Source organism: Cydia fagiglandana, chromosome 7, assembly GCF_963556715.1.
Source record: "Cydia fagiglandana chromosome 7, ilCydFagi1.1, whole genome shotgun sequence".
Classification (NCBI taxonomy): Eukaryota; Metazoa; Arthropoda; class Insecta; order Lepidoptera; family Tortricidae; genus Cydia; species Cydia fagiglandana.
The window spans coordinates 1966234-1978652 of NC_085938.1; the positions used below are offsets into that span (position 1 = coordinate 1966234).

The 12419-nt window shown below is 39.9% G+C and overlaps 1 protein-coding gene across 1 annotated transcript in view; it reads left to right on the forward strand.

Moving 5' to 3' along the window:
* Window positions 1–12079, forward strand: part of LOC134665738 (cardioacceleratory peptide receptor-like) — a 164946-nt gene extending 152867 nt beyond the window's left edge. Inside the window, exons 7-11 of the mRNA XM_063522712.1 lie at window positions 38–241; window positions 4999–5100; window positions 8216–8396; window positions 10333–10480; window positions 11922–12079. Of these exons, the coding sequence (XP_063378782.1) occupies window positions 38–241; window positions 4999–5100; window positions 8216–8396; window positions 10333–10480; window positions 11922–12014 (728 nt within the window). The 3' untranslated portion in view covers window positions 12015–12079. The remainder of the gene's footprint in view (window positions 1–37; window positions 242–4998; window positions 5101–8215; window positions 8397–10332; window positions 10481–11921) is intronic.
* Window positions 12080–12419: the final 340 nt, after the last annotated feature.

The window sequence follows — 12419 nt, forward strand, 5'->3', positions numbered from 1 at the left end:
TTCAATGGAAACATTTATACTTTCCTGTCAATTATAGGGCAACAACAATGCTGGATAGACCTCGGCTCGTCCGAAAGATGGCAGATCTGGATGACCCTGGTCTCCGTCATGATTTTCGTGTTCCCCGCCTTGGCTATAGCGGCGTGCTACGCCGTCATAGTCATGACCATCTGGACGAAGAGCAAAGCGGTCGTCATGAGTCCGCCCGTTAGCTCTAGGAGGACGAAAACTATGAGTAATGGTTAGTAGTAGTATGTTTGTGTTCCCCGCCCTGACTATAGCGGCGTGCTACGCCGTCATAGTCATGACCATCTGGACGAAGAGCAAAGCGGTCGTCATGAGTCCACCCGTCAGCTCTAGGAGGACGAAAACTATGAGTAATGGTTAGTAGTAGTATGTTTGTGTTCCCAGCCCTGACTATAGCGGCGTGCTACGCCGTCATAGTCATGACCATCTGGACGAAGAGCAAAGCGGTCGTCATGAGTCCACCCGTCAGCTCTAGGAGGACGAAAACTATGAGTAATGGTTAGTAGTAGTATGTTTGTGTTCCCAGTCCTGACTATAGCGGCGTGCTACGCCGTCATAGTCATGACCATCTGGACGAAGAGCAAAGCGGTCGTCATGAGTCCACCCGTCAGCTCCAGGAGGACGAAAACTATGAGTAATGATTAGTAGTAGTATGATTGTGTTCCCCGCCCTGACTATAGCGGCGTGTTACGCCATCATAGTCATGACCATCTGGACGAAGAGCAAAGCGGTCGTCATGAGTCCACCCGTCAGCTCCAGGAGGACGAAAACTATGAGTAATGATTAGTAGTAGTATGATTGTGTTCCCCGCCCTGACTATAGCGGCGTGCTACGCCGTCATAGTCATGAGCATCTGGACGAAGAGCAAAGCGGTCATCATAAGTCCGCCCGTCAGCTCTAGGAGGCCGAAAACTATGAGTAATGGTTAGTAGTAGTATGTTTGTGTTCCCCGCTCTGGCTATAACGGTCTGCTACGCCATCATAGTCATGACCATCTGGACGAAGAGCAAAGCGGTCGTCATGAGTCCGCCCGTCAGCTCTAGGAGGACGAAACTATGAGTAATGGTTAGTAGTATGTTTGTGTTCCCCGCCCTGACTATAACGGTGTGCTACGCCGTCATAGTCATAACCATCTGGACGAAGGTATCGCCTTGGGTCGTCCCATTAGTTTTTCGTCAAGTTCTTAAATTAGGCCTATTCTGCTTTCGTCACTCATTCTACATTGAAAGCCACCGACGATTGTGACGAATGTAGCATGAGTGACGAAAGCAGAATAGGACTAATTTAAGAATTTGACGAAAAACGAATGGGACGACCCAAGACGATACCTGGACGAAGGGCAAAGCGGTCGTCATGAGCCCCCCGTCAGCTCTAGTAGGACGAAAACTATGAATAAAGGTAAGGGTTAAAATAACATACATGTATAATGACAATGATCGTATACGATGGAAAAAGTGACCCTCCAGTGCCCAGGATTGGATTCAAGATAGCTTACGCTGATTGGTGAATGAGAGTTGAAATGAAATTCGTGCGCGAGACGCGCGCCAATCTTGGAGGATATAACCAATGGAGACGCAATGTCTAAAATTTTCGGTACAAAATAGTCTGCCGTTTTTTGCGGGGGAGGGGCACATCAAATGTATAGGTACGTCATGTCAGATAAACGTCAGTCCATACATATGGTTGACATGTGGTTGACCATTGGCCGCCTATTTTCGACAGAGGGGAACGCCTGTTAATGGCGGCTCCATTGTTAATTACTCCGAGGCGCCAATAGGCTACATTCCTACTAGTCAAATCAGCTTCTTTTTTAGAACTGTCAAAACGATTTTCTAATATGGAATTTATATGAAAATGAATGTAGTGACGACACGGTAAACTCACCTACTTTTTATATTTCAATCCGATTTATTAAATACAAATTGTGTTTAAAAATAGCTGCTATCTATGTTTTTCTAAGAATTATCTGATGCTTTATTTCGTGCACGGTTTGAAATAATTTATTTTAAGTACAGGAAACATCCCTATTACCAATACGATTGTCACAGTCGTGTCAAAATCAGTTCAAAATTATAACAATTTGTTTAATCTGAATCACCGAAATTTTTCTATTAATATGTAATCGTTGAAGAGCTAGGCGCTTTTGATCATACTTCTAATGACACACAAATCAGAATATTTCATTTTAAAATATGAATGCATACAAAAATATTACTTAGCTAATCCGCGAGATACACCTACCTACTAGTAAACAATGTGCTAGTAAATTAGTGCTAACCCATTATAAAATATACATACTTACTTGCGTATTTTTTGCATACAATTAATGTGTCCACAGTGTCCACACTTCCACCGCAAAAATAAATCCTATTACCCAAGTGCGACATACTTTATTTTATATCCTAGATAAAATGACAATTTTATTGGACGATTTACTACCCAATCATGCAGCTGTTGTACACTTTCTTACAATTAAATGACAGAACGGGATAAATTGGGACTATCGAACTGTCATTTTGTATCGGATCTATAAAATCAGGTTTTAAGACGCCGTTCCCATAAAAGTACGAAACGAAATTTATTGAGTTATTTTGGTCTAACTGAATTAAATTAGGAGGATTCGGGACGGCCACGCAAAAGCGCTTTTCCACACAAAAGTGTTTCCTATTTTTCTCTTTTAATATTAACATTATAGAAAATAATCTATATTTACACAATTTGATGTTTATTAAAAATTGTTTAGATTTTTTTTTTCATCATCATCATCTCAGCCATAAGACGTCCACTGCTGAACATAGGCCTCCCCCTTTTTTTTCTCGATATTTTGGTTATTAAAAAAGTTACGAATTAGTTTAAAACATTGTATATATGTAATTTGGTTTTTGCTCGGTTTGTGGGTATATGTATATATACATATACCCACAATATTATTACCAACATTATTCCATAATGTCATGAGCGGAAAATGAGGACGAAGTTTGTATGGAGAACTATACCCATCCAATATCCAGAAAACATTATTTTTTAACTCGCGATATCGTAATGAATAGGTACAGCCACCACACGGGATTGTTATGCCATTTTGGGTTCTTGCTAAATTGGAAATTCTATAGTGTAAGTATTGAACAACCAATTTAGCTAGCTAGGACCCTAAATGGCGCAACAATCGCAGAGTGTGACCGTACATGGATATTTGGATAACTCTAGTGGTTATTCGTGACCTTTATATTAGGTACCTGCACATTTCTTTATAAAATATAGATCGATATTTTGAATTAATAATTTTGCCATAAGTGCTAGACTTTTTTCAACCTTAAACTATAACCTAACTTTTAAAACATCATTTAGGATCAAAGAATGTCGTTATATTTCTATTAAATGTGAATTGTCTTTCTTTTGTAGCATTTCTCCTCTGGTATGTAGCTAATGTTCATTTTTCATAGATCAAACAACCGTATGACCTATTTATTCAATAACATTTAAATCAACAATTACAACATTAAACTCTTTCTAAAGCTCATTGCAATAAAACTATCACCACTGTTTATTAACACGCCACAAAATATCTATGGTACATTGGGGTTATTGCGATAGATTTTTGAGCGAGAATAATATTTGCGATTGGTGTCTTTCGGTCTATGTGATATAGTAACTTACTTTTGACTTTATGACCTAAACGGAAAAATGTGGCTACCATTTACTGACTATCAAAATATACTGATTCCTACAGAAATTAATTAGTTTATTAACTGTACGTTGACTGTACGTTCGCATACGACATTTATTAATCTATTATACTGAAATAATTTCAGTCAAATAGGTTAATGAAAATAGATTTTTCGATAGTTGGAATCAGGGGTCGGAAACCGGTATTTGCTCCATACAAAAATTCCGGGATTATATCGTTCTTTTTCGTTCTTTGGTTTATTATTTCACTTTTAATGGGACCTATTATATATTATATTATACACCGTGTTTTTTTTGATTTCCGTTAATTTCAAGGGTGCATTCCTGAGCTTAAATCAAGTAACTTTCTCAAAGACACCGATGTTCTAATTAAGTCCATTTCGGAGATAATCAATAATTTTTTTTTTTCATATAAGGCCTCTACAAGCGTGTACACTTGCCTTAGGGCCGATTTACATATTGATTAGTGTTTAGAATGAGTTCATACATTTGTTACTAAACTTAAGTACAATCTCGGTCGATTGATGTACGAAATGGCATTGATATGTCACAGATTTCAATTGTTTGGTTGAGTTAAATGTAAGACCCGTGTTACAACAACGCTATATGCTACATTTAATTACTTTTTAAACAAAAAAAAATCCAAAAAAGAATACAAAACAATTTTTTTTTTGAAAATTAACTATGCCATTTAGTTCTCTTAAACGTACTTAACCATACCCCGAAGTTAACGGAATTCAATAAAAACACGGTGTATATGGAATCTATTAATACAAACTCTAACTAATTATTTGATTCAGTCCTACGTAAAGAGCATGAAATAATTAAAAAAAAATCTATTTCGGGTTTTTTTTTAATACCGGTTCCGAGCCTTGGTTGGAATTATCCTGTTGACGCAATAACCCAAATTCACCTTATTTGAAAAGATAATGAATTTATCTGTAGCACTCAAAGAAAATAGAATAAACGTACGTCAGATAACGAGGCCTGAGAAGATTATTAGAAAATGGCTTTAGCGGAAACAAAAAAATGGAGTACTTTCGTTTCCTTAACGTAAATAAATATAATTACTGAATCTACGAAATTTTGGGGTTTCTTCTTGGTAAATCGGGTCTAAACCAGTCATTGGAATTTAAACAAGTAACCGTCAACTCAATTTTTACTTCGTTATGATTTAGTGGGTACAGCTTTCAATTCATTTACAGGATTAAAAAAAAATCTCTTAGGTGCTTATTAATTTACTTTTACTTACTCATCAATTTAATGTATGTATTATATTTCCAGGACACGCGGAGGGTGACCCAGACTCCAGGCGCGCCAGCTCACGAGGCCTCATACCCAGGGCCAAGATCAAAAGCGTCAAGATGACCTTCGTCATCGTGTTCGGTGAGGATCTTATTTCATTTATAAATACGGCGGAAACAGTGGCTCAGCACGAACAGTGGCTCAGTTGCCCAAATGTCGCCTCTCTCGTGTGGAAATTAGGTTGAGTGAGCCACTGTACCCGGCCTTTTTCTACCGAGCCACTGTTCCCTCCTTGACCCTACAAGATTTTAGGGTCGTAATCCCAAATCTCAGAAATGTACAACAACTTTAATACTTGCTGTAAGTATTTAGAGTTTGGTAGGGTCGGCAACAAATAAAATGCTCCGACGTTGCTTTTGTCCTTGGGCGACGGTGACCGCATCCCAGCAGGCAGGCAGATCTGATTGATTGAACTCTCTGTCTAAACTCTAATACAGCAAACCCAATAACTTTCGTGCTAAATTCTTCACTACGGGGAGACCAAAAAAAAATCTATTAAGATATTTAAGATACTTTTTATAGATAGATCTAGACACGCGGCAGCGTGTCAAGCCAAGTTCAAGCAAAGGAACTGGCTAGCCAGCGCCGAGTGTAATATTACACGAACCACTTGGTACCACTTTTGACCCTTCTATAACTCAAAACATCTTTGACGTAAACACATAAAACTACGTGTGTTTAATTATATCCATAAGGATATCTAGAAGCCCAAATTTCATGAAGCTAGCTCAAACGGTTATAAAGGTATGAAGGTCAAAAAGTCGTAAATTTTAAGACTGACTTATGACTTATAGTACCTAAACCTAACCTACTTCCAGATGACCTAGAAGGATGAAATTTGGAATCCAGCTTGGTTATTGTGTGTAACCGTAGGAAAAAATCTAAAAATAAAATAAAGTTAAAAAATAGGGGGGGTCCCCATACAAAAAAACCACTTTTTATTGGGACTGACATATAAGTACCTAAACCTAACCTACTTCCAGATGACCTAGAAGGATGAAATTTGGAATCCAGCTCGGTTATTGTGTGTAACCGTAGGAAAAAATCTAAAAATAAAATAAAGTTAAAAAATAGGGGGGGTCCCCATACAAAAAAACCATTTTTTATTGGGACTGACATATAAGTACCTAAACCTAACCTACTTCCAGATGACCTAGAAGGATGAAATTTGGAATCCAGCTCGGTTATTGTGTGTAAGCGTAGGAAAAAATCTAAAAATAAAAAAAAGTTAAAAAATAGGGGGGGTCCCCATACAAAAAAATATTTTTTTATTGTAGCGTTGGAACCGTTACAAGCAGATATTTGAAACTACCCCAATATATGTATTATTATATTTGCTATATTAAAATAAAGTTTAGTCAAAAAATAAGTGGTGTCCCCATACAAAAAACTTGTAATACGCTCTAAACAACCGGCCAACGGTGTGTCGTCGGCGGCGCGCGGCACCACATAATTACACAAAGAACAGAAGTAAAAACCATACAGCGGAAACACAAGAAAAAACATTAAATCTCAATACCTGCCTAGTTTTCTTTACAAAAAGTATTGATATCCCACCAAAAACATAAATGTAAAAAAGGAGAGCCAAGTTCAATACAAAAATTATGCTTGGCTGTGGGGCTCGCCGCAAAAAGAATGGAGATCTAAATGAGTGCCACTGCCAAGTTCTATGCAAAATCCAAATATGTATTTATAGGAACAAAATAACATTATAAACAAGTATTAAACTCTATTTCTTTGCTTTATTGGATACCTATAACAATTGCTGTTATTTAAAAAAATGTGAGATCTTAAAGTAGGTTAGATTTGGCTTGGTCAGGTTTTATCAGAATTACAATATATATAAAATGATTGATATAATGAAAACTGGCCAAGTCAAATGTAACCTACTTTAAGATTTCACATTTTTTTAAATAACAGCAATTGTTATAGGTATCCAATAAAGCAAAGAAATAGAGTTTAATACTTGTTTATAATGTTATTTTCTTCCTATAAATACATATTTGGATTTTGCATAGAACTTGGCAGTGGCACTCATTTAGATCTCCATTCTTTTTGCGGCGAGCCCCACAGCCAAGCATAATTTTTGTATTGAACTTGGCTCTCCTTTTTTACATTTATGTTTTTGGTGGGATCTGGTTTCACCCGTGACAACATTTTAAGTGCTCGTGATACAAATTTAACGAGTTACATCTGTTTTTTAAAGTTTGCCAAATATTTTTTATAGTTTCCTGTGGTGGTGTACCGGTTGAAAATTGGCAGCAGTTGCATGTTGCATTTCATATTTATTAAATATTACGAGTTTTAGTAATAATGGTTTATGACCAAAGTTTCAAGTTCAAATATTTTTAGAACTACGGATTGAGTGAACATCTTGATTTAATTTTGGTACTTTATATGTTGCTGAAATTTTATAGTTCAATTAAAATATGTATACAGACCAATTCAAACGTACACTGACATTAAAATGATATTTGAATTATGTTAATTAGTTATTTTTAATGTTTGAACTTCTTCATATCACGAACCTTTTAATGTAGCGTTACTACGTACAGTTTTCAATGTTTTTTTATTTGCCTAATATTTTAATATCGCATTTTTTGTCTGCTTGGGAAAAATGACATATGACATCATCGGCCAAAAAACTTCACCAATTTCCGAAAGCGGGAGATACTTGTCATCAGCCGAGTTTCTTGCCGGTCCCGTATTGGGATACCCTCCTCCATTTTAATCCTCCTCCGGCGTAACTTTATACGATTTTTGTAAGCGTATGCCTACTTAAAAAATAAAAGTGAATTGTAAGACCAAGCTAAGTTGTCAGCGATTTTGATAGCACCGACTGCGCAAGAGTCACAACACGCAAGAGAACATCTATTACATTTTGACGTTTAAAATAACACTTGTACAGTCTGTGCTATTCGCTGCCAACTTAGTTTGGTATAACTCTATGCCTACTTGAAAAATTAAACTATTTTTATCACTACTGGTGACCGAAGTGCCTGCCACCTCGCACAACGTATCAGCATTGCGATACAGCGAGGAAATGCCGCCAGCATCCTTGGTACAATGCCTCAGGGGCCTATTTTAGATTTAATCCAGTTATTAATTTCTATATAGTAATACCACTGTATATATCTTGTTTGTAAATAAATGATTCTATTTTTTATCACAAAATAACAATAGGGTCTTCTTTCAGTATTCGTCCTCTGCTGGCTCCCGTACATCGGCTTCGACCTGCTGCAGGTGTACCACTTCATCCCGCAGACGCAGACCAGCATGGCCATAGCCACGCTGATCCAGAGCTTGGCGCCACTTAATTCAGCCGCCAACCCATTGATATGCTGCATGTTTTCGCCTCACATCTATATGAGTCTTAGGTAATAATACGTGTGCTATTTCACGAAACTAATTTTTATCTAATACCTTTGAACGAGCAATTCTTGTATAATTATTTTTCGGGGATCTCAGAATTCGGGAATCTCAGATACGGCTCTAATGATTTCGATGTAAGAGATTTGCTATATAGGGTTTTTGGGGGCGAAATATCGATCTAGCTAGATCTTATCTCTGGGAAAACGCAGTTTCGAGTTTTTATAGGTATGTCTGACGAGCAAAGTTCGATCTCCCAGATATTGTTCTTTGTACTTGAAACGACTTTTTACTTCGTGTTGTACAAATAAGTGACTAAAAAGAAAGTCATGAGCTCTTTTGATTTAAATAGGAAAAGCTGTTCCAAATTTTAGGTATGTGCGTCAAACGGTCTCTGAGAAAAACACATTTAACTGATTTGCAAGACCGAAGTGCTCTCATATTACGTCACAGAATAAATAGTACTAGGTACAGAAGACTCTCTAACAAAACGCGTCTGTTACGATCAGAACAGATATGGCCGCTAGGTGGCGACATCGCCACGCGCGGCTTATGGCAAACCCCAAAATTGGTGTCGAACGAATGTACTTTTAGCTGCCTGTAGCAAAGCGACGAAATCGCGGAGTGAGACACGCCTGGTTCCGTGAACAAACAAGCACATACCATTTAATATAAAGTACGTAATTAATACAACCCCACTAATATTTTTTAGATTATAAATACGTAATTATTTATTTATAAAAATAGAACATACGTAAAAAATCATTCTTTAATTTTTTCTAGTACGTAGTTTCGTATGAAAAAAAAATCGCTCTAAAAAACGGAAATACACGTCAACATCATCTGAACATTGTGCTAATCTTTATACCATTTCCGCCATTTATACCTTTGAAAAACGGCTGAAATGCTTTCCATTTCCGGTACTTTGTCGTAGAAAGAGATACGGCGCGATTCGGGAAATGGATTAGACATTCACTAGATATGATATAGTAACGATATGTGACGTTCCAAGAAAAAGGGTACCCTATGACGGTCGGCGCTTAAACGCTATTAAAGCCGCTCCAATATTATTGCGGCCATTAGGTACCTTTTGTCGTGGAACGTCACATATCGTTACTATTTCATATCTAGTGAATGTCTAATTCATTTCCCGAATCGCGCCGAAAATTTCATTAGAAATTGGGTCTAACGCGTGATTGACTAAAAATCTTTGAAGATTGTGATAGGATTCTCACATTCTCTTTATAACAAAAATGTATCAAGTAAAAGCAAATAAGCAATATTAGTCTTTATGTATTATGGTTATAACGTTCGAAATGGAACAGTGGAATTGGAAATTTCCTTGATCGTAACAATGAGCCTGTGTTGTAATTACATTAATCTGTGTATTAATTCACTTTGCACCCTCTTGATTCAATTGTGTGCAGCGTTTGTGGGGGTGTTTCTCGTGTATTCCCTTCAATCAGTCAATAAGGTACAATTAATAGACCTAGTTAGTGAGGTACTAATATAATCATCATCTTCGTCAAGTTGTACCGGCATTTTTGCCACGGCTCTCAGCCTGGGTCTGCTTGGCAACTAATCCCAAGAATTGGCGTGGGCACTAGTTTGACGGGCGTAAAATTCACGATGACGCTTGGTTTAAGACACTCGCAAGTAAGCGAGCCAAGCCACATCAGCCCGACACATGTTCAACACGGGCACATTACACCTGCCAGGCCTGTGGGCGTGTTTGCCGCTCCCGTACCTATTGGCTTACACAGCCACGAAAAACGTTGTTTCCCTACCTGACACTGTTTGTAATAGACTCGAAGGCCGATGATGATGATTAAAATTACGTAATCAAATACTTTAAGTTGAATACCTGGTATATTTTATTCGTGTCGTTCGCTAATGTTTTGCTTTCTTTCCGCACATGTATCATAAATGACAACGACATTCCAGACGGGTGCCGCCGTACCGATGGCTGTGGTGCAGCCGGCGCCGGCGCCGGCGCGGACGCGGCACGCTGCGGTCACGGTCCGACTCCACGGCGAACTCGGACCTGCTCAGCCATTCGACGCATGCGAGGAGATCGCAGTCTGTTGCTATGGTAAGTACCCTGGTAATAACTCCTTAGTGTGCGGTCAAGTAATTTGATGTCCGAGAAACTTTGTATCTTGTCATCGGCACGGACGCGGCACGTTGCGGTCACGGTCCGACTCCACGGCCAACTCGGACCTGCTCAGCCATTCGACGCATGCGAGGAGATCGCAGTCTGTCGCTATGGTAAGTACACTGGGAATAACTCCTTAGTGTACGGTCAAGTAATTAGATGTCCGAAACTTTGTATCTTATCATCGGCACGGACGCGGCACGTTGCGGTCACGGTCCGACTCCACGGCCAACTCGGACCTGCTCAGCCATTCGACGCATGCGAGGAGATCGCAGTCTGTCGCTATGGTAAGTACACTGGGAATAACTCCTTAGTGTACGGTCAAGTAATTAGATGTCCGAAACTTTGTATCTTATCATCGGCACGGACGCGGCACGTTGCGGTCACGGTCCGACTCCACGGCCAACTCGGACCTGCTCAGCCATTCGACGCATGCGAGGAGATCGCAGTCTGTCGCTATGGTAAGTACCCTGGTAATAACTCCTTAGTGTACGGTCAAGTAATTTGATGTCCGAGAAACTTTGTGTCTTGTCATCGGCACGGACGCGGCACGTTGCGGTCACGGTCCGACTCCACGGCGAACTCGGACCTGCTCAGGCATTCGACGCATGCCAGGAGATCGCAGTCTGTCGCTATGGTAAGTACCCTCGTAAAAACTTCGTAGTGTACTGTCAAGTAATTTGATGTCCGAGAAACTTTGTATCTTGTCATCGGCGCGGACGCGGCACGCTGCGGTCACGGTCCGACTCCACGGCGAACTCGGACCTGCTCAGGCATTCGACGCATGCCAGGAGATCGCAGTCTGTCGCTATGGTAAGTACCCTCGTAAAAACTTCGTAGTGTACTGTCAAGTAATTTGATGTCCGAGAAACTTTATATCTTGTCATCGGCGCGGACGCGGCACGCTGCGGTCACGGTCCGACTCCACGGCCAACCTGGACCTGCTCAGTCATTCGACGCATGCGAGGAGATCACAGTCTGTTGCTATGGTAAGTACACTGGGAATAACTCCTTAGTGTACGGTCAAGTAATTAGATGTCCGAAACTTTGTATCTTATCATCGGCGCGGACGCGGCACGTTGCGATCACGGTCCAACCTCACGGCCAACTTCAACTACTAATATCAAGAATTAGGAAGAGTAATCTGAAAGCTGTTAAAAAGATATGTTTGATGCATAAAAATGTGATTAAAAAGGCAAGAAAAGAAAGGTGGATTCACACCGCAGTTTAGCAATGTTAATCAAAACGGTAACATTAGGTAACTTACCTAGTTACTTACTATTGCACAGTGTTGCTCCATTAAAGTTAACTTGCAGTGTGGATGCAGCTTAAAACAAACATTGTTGACTGATTTATTTATAATAATTTGACCTTTCAGTCGTTGAACCGCACGCGCAGCAGCAGCGTGTCCCGCGCGATCCACAGCGACCGGCGCACGCAACTGCTCGTCCTGACGTCCGTGCGCGACTGACGACGAACCGACACGGACGACGTCATGCTGTAGATAACTCTACATTAGTCTAGAAGCTACCTACACCGCTTGCAGCTTTAGCGTGTTCTGCGCGACCCACAGCGACCGGCAAACGCAACTGATAGGTACTGATGTCCGTGCGTGACTGACGACTAACCGATACGGACGACGTCATGCTGTAGATAACATTACATAAGTCTAGAAGCTACCTACACCGCTTGCAGCTTTAGCGTGTTCTGCGCGACCCACAGCGACCGGCAAACGCAACTGATACTGACGTCCGTGCGCGACTGACGACAAAGTGACACAGACGACGTCATGCTGTAGATGACATTATGTATAGTAAGCTGCAATATATTATCTGTCAGTGACAAAAGTGACATTTCTTTAACCAGAGCCGGGTTG